The sequence below is a fragment of the Myotis nattereri genome (genome assembly GCF_964212035.1).
Source record: "Myotis nattereri genome assembly, chromosome: 14".
Lineage (NCBI taxonomy): Eukaryota > Metazoa > Chordata > Mammalia > Chiroptera > Vespertilionidae > Myotis > Myotis nattereri.
In genome coordinates this window covers 59,977,518-59,996,714 of record NC_138089.1, presented here as the reverse complement: position 1 = coordinate 59,996,714, position 19,197 = coordinate 59,977,518, and the positions used below count along the sequence as shown (strand labels likewise).

At 46.4% G+C, this 19,197-nt stretch overlaps 1 protein-coding gene across 2 annotated transcripts in view; it reads left to right on the top strand.

Moving 5' to 3' along the window:
* RBM6 (RNA binding motif protein 6) overlaps positions 1–19,197 on the top strand; it is a 68,563-nt gene that overhangs the window by 26,741 nt on the left and 22,625 nt on the right. Inside the window, exon 6 of one of the 2 annotated variants that reach the window (XM_081106295.1) lies at positions 2,535–2,608. The exons of the other annotated variant lie outside the window; for it this stretch is intronic. Within the exon in view, the coding sequence (XP_080962421.1) occupies positions 2,535–2,608 (74 nt within the window). The remainder of the gene's footprint in view (positions 1–2,534; positions 2,609–19,197) is intronic. 2 annotated transcript variants of the gene reach the window in all.

The window sequence follows — 19,197 nt, the reverse complement described above, 5'->3', positions numbered from 1 at the left end:
GCTCCTTTGGGCCACAATACTTACTTCTTTAAGCATAGGAAGGAAGCTCAAGGCTTTGCTAGTTTGGTGTTGGTTCCTATTTTCATTTCAGCAGCTGTGAGTTGCTAACCACACTCCTGCACTCTTTCTTGGTGTGTTAGGTAGCAGCCATCACATACTTGAGTGCACCTCTGCTTATTCTGTGGCTACCCCTTATCCCTTTCTGACTGTAAACATGCATTTGAGTGTTTGCAGTAGATATCCTATATAATAAAAGCCTAATATGCTAAGTGTCTGACCATTCGTTCTACCAGTCGCTATGATGCTCACTGACCACTAGGGGGGCAGACGCTCCAACCAGTAGGTTAGCTTGCTGCTGGGGTCCAGCCCATCGGGACTGGGTGAGATGGACCGGATATGCTCTGGAGCCCTCACACGGTCCCTCCCTCATGCACCGGTGGGGTCCCTCGGCCTGGCCTGTGCCCTCTTGCAATCTGGGACCCCTCAGGGACCCTGAACCCATGCACTGGGCCTTTAGTTGGTGATAAAAAGCACCTTAGTTGCTCTTGCTATTCTACAATGTTTCCCAGGAACACTCAGAGCCCTTTACACAGTGCAGAATGTTTTATGTATGAGATGTGCCCTGAGTTTGACCAAGAGAATCCATTCCATTGAAAGAAAGTAAGTAATGCCGAAACCGGTTTGGCTCAGTGGATAGAGTGTCGGCTTGCGGACTGAAAGGTCCCAGGTTCGATTCCGGTCAGGGGCATGTACCTGGGTTGCGGGCACATCCCCAGTGGGAGATGTGCAGGAGGCAGCTGATCGATGTTTCTCTCTCATCGATGTTTCTAACTCTCTATCTCTCTCCCTTCCTCTCTGTAAAAAATCAAAAAAATATATTTAAAAAAAAAAGTAAGTAATGAAACAATTTCCCTTGCTAATAGGATATATACAGATATACTCACACCTTTTCTCTAAAGTAGTTTCATCTCTTCCAATAGTTACTAATCAGAGGAGTCTGATTTTGTGGTAAGTTTAAGTAGAGGTTGCAGGGGTTATGGTCAACACTTTGAAATCGGGTAGAAAATTTGAGATTTCTAGCAGTTTTCTTTTATTCTTCCTGGTCATTTCCTAAAATTCAAAGCAAGAATCAACCTATACCGTCGTAACTTTTCTTAATGAACCTGAAGTATTTAACAAGATTATAACTATATTACTATCATGAAACATTTCAGGCCATTCATTCCACACGACAAGGAATCCAACCCATTTTACCAGCTTTGGTCTACTTTTTAAGCTATACTTTCTATTACTGTAGGTGTGTTTTTTATTGTAATTAACTTAATATGATTTGATTTTTGGCTGTTGATGTCTTTTTTGTTTGTTTGTTTTGTTTAAAGTATTACATTTGTCTCCTTTTCCCCCATTGACCCCCGGCCCTTGCTGTCTTGAATCAATGATAGCAGTTTCCTATTATATATATATACTTTGTACTTAAAATTGCCCTGGGTTTTGTGTTGCTTTTCTTTCCTTGAGTTTTATTTCTCATCGGAACAAACCATATCTTTTTCTTGCTGTTCCATCTGTACAGTGTCCTCCTAAAGGTGAGCTTTATCCTGTGAGGCAGTGGAGGAAGCATGGGAGGCCCTGGGGAGCACTGACAAGTGTATTTGTATAGTCAGATGCTGGCACCGCAGGGAGACCGCAGGGTGGTTGGGGTTAGAGCTCAGCAGCCTGTAAATCCCATGACTTTGCCGTTTCATGGGTCATGAGAGCCGCAGATGGCACTTGATCAGGAGAAAGGTGAAGGGTGTGATAACTAATGGTACGTACAGTTCTTCAATGTGTATTGATTGCTAACCACAGCTGTCTCTCCCCCAGCCTACCCACCGCAGATCTTTGTGCATAAGCACAATTTTGGACCCAGCTCTTTGTACTTACTTATGCTTTTACACCTTCTTCCTTTTGTAAAGATTTAGCTGGTTTATGACTTGAGTTGAAACAAGAAAAAAAAAGAGGAGGCCTGAAATGGTCTGCCCCCTGCCAGCCAGAAGCCTCCCGTGGCATCCAAACAGAATAGTTGCCTCAGTCTGTCAGCACTTCTGTCTTTGAAGGTGGTTTCTGCTTGAAAAGTGGTGACTATTAGCATAGCTTTGGGATAATTGCTTCTACTCTCTCGGGATGCTTTTTTTCCTCAGATACTTTCCTGTTCTTACTGACTTTTTCCCCAGAAGATTCAGCTTGTGGTTAAAATGTTTTGGGTCCCCACTTAAACTCTCCGTGGGATGACCCTCTCGGAGCGTCAGTGCTAAAGAGCACAGAGGATCTTCTTGGTTCATAGGAAAAGTCCTTCTGGGAATGACTATCCAGAAACATCCAGACTTTCCTTCAGTACTTTTTTCTGTTTGGGGTAGCAGCTTTGCCTAGTTTAGGAGAGGGAGGGGCCAGCTGGGAGGGCTGTGTTTAAGGGGTTCAGAAACAGGGGATTGAAGTGTGTTTTTTGTTTTTGCAAGGCACTAACACCACTCCCGTCTGTATTTAAATGCTGTCCCCAGGTTACGACTATGGCTATGTCTGCGTGGAGTTTTCACTCTTGGAAGATGCCATCGGATGCATGGAGGCCAACCAGGTTGCTTTATACTTCGGTCAAATGATGCTGGAAGGATCTATTTCTATGTATGGGGAGGGAGGGTTTCAAGTGATTAAACTTTGGAAAGGTGCCAGAAATTCATGTTTGCAGCACACCACATGCCAACCAAAAAGCGATTATGAGGAGAAACTTTAAAAGAGGCCGGAAGGGTCCTCTGGAGGAGTTAATGGGCGCAGAGTGTAATTTAAAAACCAAAGCCCAGTTGTGGTTGGACTATATTTCAAAGACAGTAGATGGGGAAATGACAGGTCTGGAGTGCTTCCTCCTGTGGAGTGTGGCTGAGATGAGGATCCTGATGCGAAGAATGATCCTTGGGGGTCTGTGACCTCAAGGCCCTGCCTGGCACAGGAATTCTGGGTCCGTACTCTTACCCAGACCTCGGGCCAAGACCGCTGATGGCAACGTCGATGGCACTCGGTCCTGCCTGCATGTGCTCCTTTCCTACAAGGGCCATCGGGGAGGAGAGCCTCACGGCTTGTTCGTGTGTGTTGCATTAATGGTTGCCCTCTGCAGATGGGAGTTTTGTACTCCAGGTTTTGGCTGCATATGTCAAAGCTGGTGAATCTGAATCTGTACTTCCCTCATGCTTGAAACACCCAAATGTATTCAGCTTGCCACCTCGATCTCTTATCTGAGTCTTAATTAAACCCTGCCTGGTAGTTTTGGGAAGAATTAGGAACTGGATAGAATCCTTCTTGTCTTGGTGTTTCCTTGGGGAAAGTTTTTTGTTTGTTTTTTTGTGGTGTCTTATTTCCTCCAAATGTAAAGTGGGAGAAGGAAGCGTAGTGATACAGTTTGATTTCAGGTACCCACTGCCTGTCCTTAACGGGGTGAGGGTAGTGCTCCCAGAGCCTCAGAAGCAGGCTCTGCTGGAGAAGAGCAGTGCGCTCGAGAGCGGCTCCTCCTGGGCAGCCTCAGGCCCTTTCATTGGCTTTGTCCTGTTCAACTGCTCACACCCTGAACCTTTTCCTTCTTTGGCCATCTTCTCCCTTACGGACATGACATGCTCTCTGTCCTGTGGGAGAAGCACTAATTAGAAGGAAACGTGACGTGTCCATCTCCATTGTTAGTGATAGAAATACTGCTGGATCCTCAGAGAATGACTGGATTCGGACCATACTCCCTTGACAGAGTTCTTGTTGACTGACTGTTCCGTGTCCATCATTGAATCAGTCATTTAACAGACACTCATTATGTGTCAGAAACTTCTACCTTCCAGTATTGGGAGAGAAGAATGAAGGTCTAATCTGTATCCTTATGGTTGATTTCTTCCTGACAATCTGTCCTAATTCGAGAGCATTCATTTAATTCATAATCATCTTGTTCTGATGAGTGAATAGTCTTTAAACCCTTTGCCTCTGCACTGAGCAATACTGTGAGTGCTGGAAGTATAAGCGGGGCTCTGGCAGATGCCGTCGCTTTTGTGCCAGGCCCTCCTTTCTCCTGGAGAGGGGTGGCCTTACGTTAGAGCTCTTTAACCTTTGCTCTCAAAACATAAAGCAGTGTTGTGCCTTAACTGCTTCTTCCCTCCATCCCTACCAAAAAGTCTTATCGAAGGGACCCAGCCCCCTAAAGAGTGGTGCCAAATAGAAGTAGGGCAGTCTTCTCTAAAACAATGTTTATCCTTAGGGTTTCTCTTAGAGCCACACCTGGGAAAATGTGCATTTACACACACAGTATCTCTCTTCTCACCCATACCACCCGTCTGTGGTCACTCGGGGACTCCAGGTCCCTGCTGAGTGACCTTGCCCGATGAATGGGACAGCAGAACAAAGCAGGAGCAGGCCCAGGGTTCTCTCAGGTGTGAAACAGTGTTTGGACTGGTAAACGTTTTCTTTTTTTTAAACATGTTCTTACTGATTTTTAGAGAGAAAGGGGGAGAGAGAGAAACATCAATCAGCTGCCTCCTGCATGCCCCCTACGGAGATGGAGCACAGCAACCCCAGCATGTGACCTGACCAGGAATCAAACCAGGGACCTCTCGCTGCACAGGACAACATTCAGCCAACTGAGCCACACCTGCCAGGGCGACAGGTAGACATTTTCATGCATAGGGTTCCATACAGCTCTCTGCAGGAGTAAACGTAAGGGCAGCCCTGTCTTGTAGGGCCTTTTAATCTTAGACTAAGAAAGGTGACAGAGATTATGAGGTACTCAGGATCCCATAAATGTTCTCTCACACTCCAGATTTTTGTCTGATACCATTTTCAATGTTCTTTGGAGTTATTTCTTAATGAGACATCACCACATCCATTCGACTCCTTCTCCTAGATACTTATTCTTCTCCTGGTCATGGGACTGAGGGCTTCCTGCTAGCATTGCCCCGCAGCAGTATCCTCTTGCTGAGCGACATAGCCTTCCTTCCCTGTCCAATCGGCATTCTGTTAGTAGCCTTTACCGCAGCTTGGCATGTGTGCAGTTTGTTTTTATGAGAAATTTTTTGAGAACGGGATCTTCAGTGAAATAGTATATAGCTTAGAAGAGAGGAGTGAGTGTAGGCTCTGCCTCCTGGTATTATTTCCTAGCTGGGTTGTCTCTGGCAAGTTTTTTAACCTTCCTCAGCCCCGTTCCCTGTGTCTTCAGTACCTCCCGGGGCTCCAGTGTGGATTAGGCGAGGTGGTTCATGATGCCTGCTGTGTGCCAGGCTCACCTTCTGGATGTCGGAGATACTGCAGTAAACACGACAAATTGCATAACTTCTGTTTTAGTGCATAAGCAAGTAGACAGATTAAAACAAAACATGATAGTGCTGAGCGCTATAAAGATAATGAGCACGGCGATGAGAGATGCATGGTGGGTTCGTGGAGGACTTTAGATGGAGTGCTCAGGGGCGCTTCTTGAGGAGTGGCTCTTGGTGAAAATACGTACAGAACATTTTGCATATCTCCTGGTACCTAGTAAGCATCTGAAATCAGACATCTCCTCCTCCTCCTCCCCCCACTTCATGTCAAGTAATTTCCAGTCATAATTCTAGGAAAATAAGTGTTCATATCTGGATATTCTTTAAGGAAATGGATGTGGATCAAGCTCCCAAGAACACAGTAGTTCAAAATCTTCTGCGAGGTATAATAATGTGAGGGAATAAGTGCTTACTCCTTCAGGTGCCTAAGCCAGGGTTCATGGAAGATGAATGTCTGTTCATCCATTCTCCTCCCCTCAGGTTTTACTTACAGACCAGATCGTGCAGATGCTGAGACCTCTGCTGGGCACCTCTGAGTAGAGTCTGTTTGCTTCTGAGGAGGTTTCAGTGAAATCTTTGGATTGAGGTTTTTTTGTTTAATATGTTTTTTTATTTTTTAGAGAGAGAGGAAGGGAGAGGGATATAGAGATAGATTGATGAGAGAGAAACATCGATGGGCTGCCTTCCGCACGTCACCTGCTGGAGATGAAGCCTGATCCCAGGCATGTGCCCTGACCCAGAATCCAACTGGTGACCAAACCACACCGGCTGGGCTGGGTTGAGTTTTTTATAACTCTCCGCTAGCCTGACTCTCGATGTGAAATTATTTTTATTTATCATTGACTAACATTTATAGGTCTGCCAGCTTGCTTTGTCAGATATTATGTATGCCTTAATGAGGTTGTCTGTATGGTGACCAAGGACCCTCCAGCCCTTTCCCAGGCCGTCACAGAGGCACAGCTGCAGTGTGCTCTGCAGCAGCACAGAGCCGGCTCATCAGGCATCGCTTAGCCAGGCTGTCTGTCGCCTCAGGCCTTCACCTTTGTGTAGGAAGAGGGAGAGCCAGCCAGCACAGGGAGGCAGCCCCTGTATTCCAGCCCCTCCTGGGGGATTTGCTTCTAGCAGTGTGTATTGCCTTGGCTTCCTTTGTTGTCCCAGGCCCTGGAGATTGAGGGTGAATATTATCTCCTTTTGACGGGTGTGCCGTTGCAGGGGGACTTGGGAGGGGAGCTAGAAGCATTGTGTAGAGAATGATCCCTTCAGTGGAGTCCTTGCTCTCTCAAACAGTTGCCATTTGTTCTGTAGGAATTAGCATTTTATTTTCTCAAATTTGCAGGTGTGATGTTTGCTGCCTGTTCATATTCATTCGGTCAAATATTCACTAAAATTCTCCTATAAATGATAGCTCTGGGAGAAGAATTAATTTCCCTGGAATTTTTACTCAATTTTCTTAGCATCAGTGGCCTTTTGTAGCCAAAGATAGCTTGGCTCTATGATGTGATCAGCTTGGCTTCATGAAGTGCAAGGAAACGTTTTCTCTTATCTCCTGACATGGAAATTCTGAGAGATGCTGGCCTTCTCTGGTGTGGGAGCAAAAGGCTGTGGGACACATGAAAATTTATGAAAGTGTTATTGTGCCAACAAAGTTAAGAAAGTTTGGGTTTTTGAGAATACCAGGATGGCCAGGGTGTTTCTGAAGGTACGTGAAGGAAGCCACATCTTAGGTGGGATCTGTCCTTGTCCAAGTGAGATCACTTGTGGAAAGCTTAGCTTGGGGGCGTGGGAAACTGTTAGCAGTAGAAATACTGCCAGGTCCTCAGCGACTGGAGTAGGAGCATATCCCCTTACAGCAGTGATGGCGAACCTATGACACGCGTGACAGAGGTGACACGCGAACTCATTTTTTTGGTTGCTTTTTCTTTGTTAAATGACATTTAAATATATAAAATAAATATCAAAAATATAAATCTTTGTTTTACTATGGTTGCAAATATCAAAAAATTTCTATATGTGACACGGCACCAGAGTTAAGTTAGGGTTTTTCAAAATGCTGACATGCCGAGCTCAAAAGGTTCGCCATCACTGCCGTACAGAGTTCCTGTTGACTGTCTTGTGAGTATGGTCAGGGCACTGGAAATCTAGCCCGTGGCTTTAAAACTCTAAGCTCTGATAAGCAGCCCCTGGCTTTGCCATGCCTCAGACTTTCTCCTGTAATTATACCAGGTGCTCTAAAATGGATTCAGTTTAATTGTCTTGAATTTGAAAAATAAACACATCGTTTGGAACTTCCAGTGCATTAAGAGGAACTTCCAACGTGTCTCCTATGATGAGGTTTTTAATATTTTTGCCAGACATGTTACGGTTCATTTCTGTGAGTTGATGTGCAAAGTACTTTGTGGGTTTTTGGAACTTGATTATATACAATTATTGAGGAAACAGGCAGGATATGTGTCATTCTAAGTAATTAGCTCAGGGGCTATAGGAAGGCACAGTTCAGTTTGTGATCTTGACTATAACTGTGGTTTATGACTTTATCTACCTCCAGACAGTAAGGTTGGCACAGGAAGCTCTCCGCCGTCATCACTTCCTAGCTCTTCTGTAACTTCTGCATCTGTTTCCTCATCTGTAAAATACTGGAAGAGGGATAACCATTGTGCCTGCCTCAGAGCAGTTGTGAGGTTAGCCTCTGTAATGTGTGTGAAGGGCTTGGTACAGTGGCGAGCATGTGGTGCTCAGTAGTAAAGTGATTCTAGAACAGTGGGCTCTGCTTGGTGGTCCCCCTTTCCTTGGCTGCTTAACCACCACTTGGGAATCAGATCCTGAAAAGCAGCAGCACTGCTTGGGTGGCAGCTGATTCCCCTGGTGCTGCTCCCATGGCCTCCCATGACACTGGGATGTCTAGACTAAAAGGGAAACAGGCTGGGCAGCCCTCCTGAGGGCTACCTCTGAGGGATGCATGCACAGCACCCAGGCATGTGTGGGCGGAGGACCATGCCATTCCAGCACTTCTGCACTGGAGAGCCTTGTTGTTTCTGATAGTTCTTTTATCACCGAATTTTCTTAGGCTACCGGTGGCATTGAATGTTGTTAGGCATCTTCTCCATCTGCATTGAACTTGCAGGTTATTCTATATAATAAAGAGCTAATATGCAAATGGTCATCACGCCCTCAAGCCATAATGGCTCAGACACTCAACACTGGGGAGAGATGAATGGGGACCAGCCAGGCTGCAGCCCAGAAGAGGGACAAGCTGCCCACCCCATAGTCCCAGGCGCCAGCGGCTGTGCCTGCGGCCCAGGAGAGGGATAAGCCGCATGCTGTGTGGTCCCAGGTGCCAGTGGCTGTACCCATGGCCTAGGAGAGGGACAAGCCGCCCGCCCTGTGGTCCTGGGCGCCTGCGCCTATGGCTGCAGCCCAGGTGAAGCTGCCTGCCCACGGTCCCCTGTGGCTGCGGCCGGCCCAGATCCTGGGTACCTGTGGCCAACCAGAGGGAGGGAAGCCCAGGTCCCAGGTGCCTGCAACCAGCCGGAGGAGGGAATCCTGGGTCCCAGGTGCAGGGCAAGGCAGAGGCGGTTAGGGGCAATCAGGCCAACAGGGGATCAGTTAGGGGTGATTAGGCAGGCAGGCAGAGGTGTTAGGGGCAATCAGGCAGGCAAGTGGTTAGGAGCCAGCGGTTCCAGATTGCGAGAGGCAGTCAGACATCCCCTGAGGGGTCCCGGATTGGAGAGGGTGCAGGCCAGGCTGAGGGATCCCCCTCCCATGCACAAATTTTGAGCACTGGACCACTAGTAATATAGTAAAGTGTCTTATTCTTCACAGAGCCAAGTGTTCAGGTGTTGTTGATACTGTTGTAATTAGCTAGTCATCATCATATATAATAAAAGGATAATATGCAAATCGACCGAATGGCGGAATGATCTGTCGCTATGATACACACTGACCACCAAGGGGCAGACGCACAACACAGGAGCTGCCCCCCTGGTAGTCAGTGCGCTCCCAAAGGGGAGTGCAACTCAGCCAGAAGCCGGGCTCACGGCTGGCGAGTGCTGCGGCAGTGGCGGGAGCCTCTCCCACCTCCACTGCAGGTGGCTGGTATAGAGCTAGGGGGTCCTGGACTGCGAGAGGGATGTGTGACTGCCAGCTTAGGCCCAATCCCCGGACATCCTCGGAGGGGTCCCTGACTGCAAGAGGGCGCAGGCTGGGCTGAGGCCCCTCCCACCCCCCCGCACTGCACCAGGCCTCTAGTTATTAATAATAGAAAAGGAGCAAAGAGAAGGCCAGACTTTATAGGCATGTCATTTGAGCAGCTTCACCAGGAAGCTGCCGTTTCACACTCCCCAGGGAGCCACCAGCCCATTCATCTCTGCAGGCCACTGGGGGAAGGGGCCCAACCAAGGGGAAGGTGGGTGCATGCACAGTGAAGTTGGAGTAACATAGGGAAGGTACTTGCCTATAGTCCAGCCTGGGGAACTGCATTGGCCAGCGTGGGCAAGGCCACTGCAAACCTGCCAACATTTGGGAACACATCATCCCCCAAAGCAAAGGAGCTCCCTCTCTTGGCTCTCTGGTTCTTTTGGCTTTGCTCCTGCCTGTGTTCCCTCTATAGACACATAGTCATGTGGTCATGCTGACCCCACATACAGTGGACTGATGGAATGCAGGGGGAACACAAGCTAAGCTGGCCTGGAGCTAGACTGGACTCCACTCCAACATGGAAAGGAAACTCTGGACACTGGCTTTGACTCCAGCTCTAGCTACACTTCTTCCATGGTGGGACAAGGGGAAATGGGACCTTGGAAGCTCAGGGGTGTAATTCCACAGAAATAAAGTTTTCTACAACCTCATCCTCCTGTGCTAATGTCAGAAAATTATTTTTCTTGGCATATCTTAAGAAATCTACCCTCACCAGTAACCGGTGGTGACGAGGACCTGTCCCTACCAATAACATTGTCATTATAGCCTCTTGCTCATTTTATATGAGCTAGATAAATCCTATATAATAAAAGCTTAATATGCTAAGTGTCCAGTTATTCGTTCAACCACTCAAAGCATGATATGCTAATAATATGCTAAGGCTGCTCAACTACTTGCTATGATGTCCACAGACCACCAGGGGGAAGACAGTTGACTGGTCGACCAGGCACTATGAGTGCACTGACCACCAGGGAGCAGTCACTCCGACTGGTGAATTAGCTTGCTGCTGGGGTCGGCCCATCAGAACTAAGCGAGACAGGCCGGACATGCCCTGGAGCCCTCCTGCGGTCCCTCTCTGGCTGGCCAACCTCTTGTGTCCCTCCTCAGCCCCCATCATGCACCAGTAGGGTCCCTCAGCCTGGCCTGCACCCTCTTGCAATCTGGGACCCCTCAGGGGATACCAGAGAGCCAATTTTGGCCCAATCCCACAGGCCAGGCCGAGGGACCCCACTGGTGCATGAATTCGTGCACTGGGCCTCTAGTATTATATATAATAAAATGTATATGTATAATACGTACATATTTCTTATTAAGAGTATTGATGGGCCCTTGCCAGTTTGGCTGAGTGGATAGAGTGTTGGCTTGCAGACTGAAGAGTCCTGGGTTTAATTCCAGTCAAGGACACATACCTCAGTTGTAAACAATCCCCAGCCCTGGTTGGGGTGTGTGCAGAAGGCAACCAATCAATGTTTCTCTTATTCTGTCTCTCTCCCTCCTTTCACTGTCTCTAAAGATCAGTGGAAAAATATCCTCAGGTGAGGGTTAATTTTTAAAAAAGTATTGATCGTATGGTGATAACCATGGATAATCCTACCTGGATTGATAATTATTTTTCATCTCACATGGTGAGGTGCTCTTCTGGTGGATTGAGAGGATGCTCTGGAAGGGGATAGCTTAAGCTCTCTTGTCAGGGCTCCCAAGGGAGCCCCATGCTAGGCAGGGGCTGAGGTTGGGGATGGGAAGGAGGGTCAGAATCAGACTCCCTCTCCTGGGCACCGTGAGGTTTTAGTTCTGTTCCCCCATGAGAGAGCTGCCATTTGGATGCCTGATACACAAAGAGAGACTATGGGCTAGTCAGCATTAGACCAGAAAACGAGCAGCCAGAGGAAAGGGGAGAGAACGCCACTGGAATGTGTTTTGTGAGACCGGTTCTCAACAGCGGAGGGAGGGAGAAGGGAGGTGATGTTGACACCCTCTCCTCTCCCCAACCATTGGGCATTTAGCAGGGTCATCTCTCTTGTCTGTTAGGGCACTGGTCCCATTCACAAGGGCTCCACCACCACCAGGTTAAAGAAACAGAACTCTGCTCCCCATGCAGAAGCCCGTCCTGCTTCTCTGGGTCTTTACCATTTCCACCATCCCCAGAAGTAGTCACTCTCCTAGTTCTAAGCTTGTAGTCTTTTTGTGTGTGTTTTTGTTCTGTTAATCCTCTCCAGAGGATATTTTTTCCATTGATTTTTCTAGAGTGAGTGGAAGTGAGGAGGAGAGAGAGAAACATGGATGTGAGAGAGACATATCAATTGGTTGCCTCCTGCACATGCCCTTACAGGGGCTGGGGATGGAGCCGAGGTACAAGGTACGTGCCCTTGACTGGGAATCGAACCCAGGACCCTTCAGTATGAGGGCCGAAGCTCTAACCACTGAACCAAACCAAGTAGGGCTAAGCTATAGTTTTTTTGAATTGCTATTGAGTCTTATGTATATGGAATCACACAGGATGCGTTCTTCTACTTGACTTTTATGCTTAGTATTATTTTTGAAATTTATCTAGGGCTGTGGTCGACAAACCGCAGCTCGCGAGCCACATGCAGCACTTTAGTCCCTTGAGTGCAGGTGCGCATGTACAGCGCGATTGAAACTTTGTGGCCCACGCACAGAAATCGGTATTTTGTGGAAGAGCCAGTATTTGGTGGAAGAGCCACACTCAAGGGGCCAAAGAGCCGCATGTGGCTCACGAGCCACAGTTTGCCGACCGCTGATCTAGGGTATAACTAGGATGTGTTCATCTCATTGTTGTACAGGTCTTTCAGTATACAAATATAGGTATCACGGTGTACTCATTAGTTCTGCTGGTAAAGGAAATGTCTTGTTTTGTTTTGCTTTTTTTCCCATTTGGGGCTATTTCAAAGTTGTTGTTGTGCTTAATGAATAGGTATACTCCTCTGTTAATATATACCTATGAGTGGACTTGTTGAATTTTGTGTCTTCAGTCTTTCGCCTAATTGTTTAAACTTTCATTGATGCCGAAGCCGGTTTGGCTCAGTGGATAGAGCGTCGGCCTGCGGACTGAGGGGTCCCGGGTTCGATTCCGGTCGAGGGCATGTGCCTGGGTTGCAGGCATATCCCCAGTGGGAGATGTGCAGGAGGCGGCTGATCGATGTTTCTCTCTCATCGATGTTTCTAGCTCTCTATCTCCCTTCCTCTCTGTAAAAAATCAATAAAATATATTTTAAAAAAATAAAAAAATAAAGAGAGAGAGGGCCCTAGTCGGTTTGGCTCAGTGGATAGAGCGTCGGCCTGCGGACTGAGGGGTCCCGGGTTCAATTCCGGTCGAGGGCATGTGCCTGGGTTGCAGGCATATCCCCAGTGGGAGATGTGCAGGAGGCGGCTGATCGATGTTTCTCTCTCATCGATGTTTCTAGCTCTCTATCTCTCTCCCTTCCTCTCTGTAAAAAATCAATAAAATATATTAAAGAAAAACAAAAAAAACTTTCATTGATTATTACCTACATGCAGTCATTCAGTAACTACCGATCCCCATACTATAGTAGTTTCCCTTATGTGTGGTTTCGCTTTCACTAATTTCAGTAACCCATGGTCCAGAAATATTAAATGAAAAATAACAGAAATAAACAATTCATAAGGTTTAAACGGGTGCCGTTCTGCGTAGAGTGATGGAATCTCATGCCTCCTGCTCAGTCCCACCTGGGTCGTGAATCATTTCTTTGTCTCGCATCCTCACACTGTAGGTTTGCCTGTTAGTCATTTAGTAGCTGTCTTGGTTACCAGAATGTTGTGGTATCTAAGTGCTCATGTTCAAGTGACTCCTATTTTACATAATAATGCCACATTCACATAACTTTTATTATAGTATACTAGAGGTCCGTGCACGAAATTCATAAACGGGTAGGGTCCCTAGGCCTGGCCAGGGCCGATCTGTGGGGCAACTGGCAGGGTGATTGGCCCCCGCTGGCACCCACCTTGGCTGGCCTGATGCTGCCTGCTCACTGCCCCCCCCCCCCCCCCCCCCCCCCCCGCTGGTGACCTCCCTCTGCAGGGCGACTGGCAGGGTGATTGGGGGCCCCTGCTGGCTGGCATCCACCTTGGCTGGCCTGGCGCCGGCCCCATCCCCCACCCCCCACTGCCACGCCAGTCGCCTCCCTCTGTGGGGCGACCAGCAGGGCAATGGGGGGGGGGGGGCCCTGGTGGTCAGTGTGTGTCATAGCGACTGGTCATTCTGCTGTTTGGTAGATTTGCATATTAGGCTTTAATTATATAGGATTGTTCTAATTATTCTATTTTATTATTATTTTCATTAATCTCTTACTGTGCCTAATTTATAAATGAAACTTTATCATAAGAATGTATATGTAGGAAAAACCATAATATACAGGGTGTCTGCAGAAAATGTATACACTTTGAATAATTATTAATTTCAGTGGGTTAAACTTGAAAAGAAAGAAACATCAATTGAATTATCAACTGTTAAGCGTGTATACATTTTGGGGGGGAATATATATATGGGTTCAGTACTCTTCATGGTTTCAGGCATCTACTGGGGGTGTTGGAATGTATCCCCAGAGATAAGGGGGGCTACGTATGTTTATATATTTGCCAGTGTATTGGGACAGTCATAATTAAGACCACATTATTCTAAACTTAAATGTCCAAGATTAATTAAATTAATAAATTAAGTGTAAGTAGGTAGACATATGACTAATTTCATTCATATATCTAAAAATGTATTCATTCAAGGTGGTCAGATTGCTTTTTGACCATCTTTTTGTTGGGAAAATGGATGTTCCCGTCTAAATAGAGTCCTCTCATTTTCAGTTGTGTATTGTCATCAGGGACCAGAGCTTTGGCAAGAATCGGGGTGTAGTAAGGATATGTGTGGCAGGGTGTACCTGGTTCAAGGGGAAATGGCTAGAGGCAGAGTGCTCACTGAGAGGCTGTAGGGCAGGGCGGTTAGGTGGGCCAGGGTGTGGCAGAGGGAAGAAAAAGAACTGCATTTCCTTGTTCTGGCAATAGTCGTCCAGTCCTGAAAGCTCTTTGTTTGGTGTTTTCTTGTCTTTGTTTTAATTGATGTGTAATTCTTATACTATAAAATGTATCCTTTCAAAGTATATAATTTAGTGGGTTTTAATATGTTCACAAGATTGTACAACCATCACCATTAATTCCTGAACTTTTCCATCACCCCTAAAACAAATCCTGTACCCTTAGCAGTCACACCCATGTCCCTCTGCTCTTCCGCACATGCTCTAAATGTCCACTAACCGACTTTCTGTCTATAGATTGTCTGAGATGTTTCACATAAATGGGGCCATACACATTTTTGTGACTGGTCTCTTTTACTTAACTTAGTGTTTTCAAAGTTCACGTTATACTATGAATCAGTACTTCATTCCCTTTAATAGTTGAACATTCCATTGTATGGATGGAGCGCATTTTCTTTATTCATTAACTAGCTGATGGACATTCGGATTGTTTCCACTTTGGGCTGTTGTGGTTAATGCGGCTGTGAACATTCATGTACACATTTTCAGTGGTTCTCAACCTTCCTAATGCCGCGACCCTTTAATACAGTTCCTCATGTTGTGGTGACCCCCCAATTTCATTGTTACAAATTGAACATAATTGAAGCATAGTGATTAATCACAAAAACAATATGTAATTATATGTGTTTTCCGATGGTCTTAGGCGACCCTGTGAAAGGGTCGTTTGACCCCCAAAGGGGTCGCGACCCACAGGTTGAGAACTGCTAGTGTAGATGTATATTTCAGTTGTCTTGGGTCAATATCTAAAAGTGAAAATACTGAAGCTTTCGGTTTTTTGTGTGCTTTCTGCAAATGGACAGCCTGTTAGACCCTATTTGAATACGCACAGATCCAGTGGCCAGGTTCCATTCTGCCTGGCTGCTTAGGGCATTCACGTAGCCATTTTGAATTCTCCCTCGGCTGTGGGGTATGTTTCACCCGATGCCTCAGGACAGTGCTGCCCTGGACGAGGTCAGTCTTTGTTGTTTGGGTTTGGAGCACAGCCGGGATTTGCAGCTGACTCTTTTTTTTAAAAAATATATTTTATTGATATTTTTACAGAGAGGAAGGGAGAGGAATAGAGAGTTAGAAACATCAATGAGAGAGAAACATCGATCAGCTGCCTCCTGCACATCTCCTACTGGGGATGTGCCTGCAACCAAGGTACATGCCCTTGACCAGAATCGAACCTGGGACCCTTCAGTCCGCAGGCCGACGCTCTATCCACTGAGCCAAACCGGTTTCGGCAGCAGCTGACTCTTGAGCAGCTAGTTTTTTCTTTCCCGGCCTTACAGGTTCTCAGAGTCCACCCTTATGGCACATGTATTGTTCCTGCCTCTAACACCCGACACTGGGGCACCTTCATCCCAAGCACTCAGAAGAGCCCCAAGGAGCGTTTTCCTGAGCAAGGCCCCCAAACTAATGTTCTCCGCCCTGAAAGAGGTTCCTGAGCTTAGACCCCTGCTAGGAATAAGCACAGGCGTGCTCTGAGCTGGCACCTTCCAGGGTACAGGAACCCGCTAAACCCGCATTGGAGTCACAACACTTAGGAGTCGGGTCAAAGAACAGCCAAGAACCTTACCCTACACCTTTAAACTCAAGTGCCCAGGAACTGGGCACAGGAGCGGGAGCAGCTACAGGATCACTTTGCTTCTGTCGTTTCTAGGTAGTATTGGAGCCCCGAGTAAATAGCTGGACCGGACCAAGTGTCTGGGCAAATGACTAGCAAAGATCATGCCCATTAAAGCAGCTGTCGCCAGGTAAAGCCAGACATTGCTACTTGGAAAGGCCCCTGAGGACAGGGACTGGTTCTTTTTTCCCTTCGCTACCCACATGGTGTAGAGCTGGACCTGCAGCAGAGGATGCGCTAAGTCAATACTTGTCAACTGGATCAGTAACTGTTGAATAAAGTGTTTCTGATGCTATCTTCCATCTTCATAGCCCTTAGGGGTTTTATTTTTCTTCATAATAAAGAAGGCTCTAATCCTCCCAACCTGAACAATCTCTCAATTTTCCAAATTCTGGTACTAGTACTTCTATAATTTTTAAAAATGTGTATAAGTTTCTTTGAGCCAAACTGACAACATATGCCAGGGAGCCAGTACTTCTATAATCTTCTATAGCAGATAGTGATACTGTTTACTGTTTCTGTTCTGACAGAGATGGCCACATGTTGTTTCTTCCAAATTTCCTGTCTGATTCTTGTCCTCATACCCTGGGAAGTAGTGAAAGGAATAATTTGGAAAGTGCAGGTAGGTTGTCCAGGGGCTTGCATTTAGTCTTGAATTTGAAGACATGGGAGAGCTATAAGAATGTAACAAAACTAAAATGGCACTGGAAAGAACTCTTCTATATCCGTTAGGATTAGAATTGGCTGTGAGTGACAGAACACTGAAAAGAATTGTGGCGTACATAAGTTTATTCCTCTCTAATGAGCAAGGTCTAAGTCATCCAGGCTTTCTTACAGCGGTGCCATGAACATCAGGAGCCCAGGCCCGTTCAGTCCTCAACATGTGACTTCTGCCTTACTATCCAGGATGGCTGCTGGAGTGTCAGCCATCACTTTGACTTGCCAACCAATGGGACAGAAGAAGGGATGAAAATGGACTTGGCCTTCCCTTTAAGAATACCTCCTGCCCGGCTGGTGTGGCTCAATGGTTGAGCGTTGACCTATGCACCAGGAGATCATGGTTCAATTCCACATCAGGGCACATGCCCGGGTTGTGGGCTTGATCCCCAGTAGGTGGCGTGCATGAGGCAGCCGATCAATGATTCTCTCTCATTGATGTCTCTGTCTCTCTCTCCCTTCCTCTCTGAAATCAATAAAAATATATTTTTTAAAAGTACTGAAAGAATAAAAGCATCAGCATTTCTGCCAGGTATTTCTTAGCAAGAATATATCTGGATCTTACTTATTTTTGGACTCTCACTTTTCTTCGGTGTGGTTGATCATTTTCTCCTCTCTGGGTCACATCCGGCTTTGTCTATTGTACATGCAGCTCATAGTGCACCTTATGCCTAAACTGTTGGTGAACTGTCAGCACACTGGCCTTCTCAGCATAATGCCTCACTCGTTTTGTTTCTCTTCACTTCTGACAATATTAAAGAACTCTTTCCATTCTGCATGTTTCCTGATAAGAATTTCAGATAGAGATATGTGCTTCTTTCTTTAAAAGTGTGCCTGTTTATTGTCCTCATGCTTTAAAATATCATCCCCATGCCTACTCAGCTGAGGAAACATATTTGTTGTTGAATAAAGAATACATATCCTGCCTGGCTGGTGTGGCTCAGTAGATTGAGCATTGTCCCATGCACCAAGAGGTCACTGGTTCAGTTCTCAGTCAGGGCACATGCCTGGGTTGCAGGCTCCATCCCCAGTGCGGGGCGTGCAGGAGGCAGCCGATTGATGTTTCTCTCTCATATTGATGTTTCTCTCTCTCGCTCTCTCCCTAAATTGATAATAAATAAATTTTAAAAAGAATACATATCCTGTTATAGCTAGTGATTTTGAGGGATGAGGAGGTGGTAGGGGAAAAGGTCAAGGCATTTTAAAATCTATGAAACTCTAAGTCTTCCCACAAGAAGAAACAGTCTTAGTACATTGACTTGAAATCTTTGTGAGAGAAGCCAGTGGTGTATGGCAATGCTGACTGTCTTCAGCAGCCTCAATTGGTCTGCGCTGCCCGACACGTGGCCTTTCAACAGGATGGAACCGGAAGTTGGGATTACCTTAGAAAGCCTGGGCATGTCGTTTGTTCTGTCTAACAGAAATCTCAAGGTGCTTCCTAACATTACCCAACATTCTCCCTTTTTAAGCTTATTTCCCCCAGTTTTTCTTATAAAGAGATAAGAAATTTTAATTATATGGTCACTTTGGTTATTGTGATAACCTTCAAGCAAATCTAAGGGATGCCTTTTTTAAAATTGATTTCAGAGAGGAAGGGAGAGAGAGAGATGAAAACATCAATGATGGGAGAGAATCACAGATGCCATCTTCCACCTTCATAGCCCTTGGGGATTTTTTTTCCTCCATAATAAGGAAAAAATCATCTCCTGGTTCATAGGTTGATGCTCAACCGCTGAGCTACGCTGACTGCGCTGAGAAATGCCTTTTGATGTTTTAGATGGTCCGAGGGTGTTTAAAGGCATCTAAGGGTTAAGTCTGTGTTAGATTTCTAGGGCCTGTTGGAGGGTTTCTGGATAGCTGTGGGCTATGCCTTTTTAGATTTGGCAGCAACTCTAGTTAGGGGATGTTAGAGACCTTGGCTTTGTCTTCTCCCACACTCCGGGGTTACCAGAGGTTTCTGCCCTGTGCTGAGACCATCCCTCATTCTCTATCATATCTGCTGTAGGGGCTGCCACAAGCCTACAGTTCACGAATGTTGCTTCCTCACTATGAACTAAGTTAACTCGAGCAGGTCTCAAATGTCAAGTCCACCGCCTGTTTATATTAGGGGTTGAAGTTTGGTGCTTTGGTGCTATTTGCAGGTGAGAACGGGTAGACCTAAAATGATGAGGACCTTTTCTCACTCGAAGCTTCTGTTCTTAGTCTTGTAGCTTCTGTCAGAGTGATACTGGCTCTATAACTTTTTGCCTAAGAGAAAAGTATAATGGGTGGTTACCTCCCTGAAACGGTGGTTGAACAGTGTGGGTTC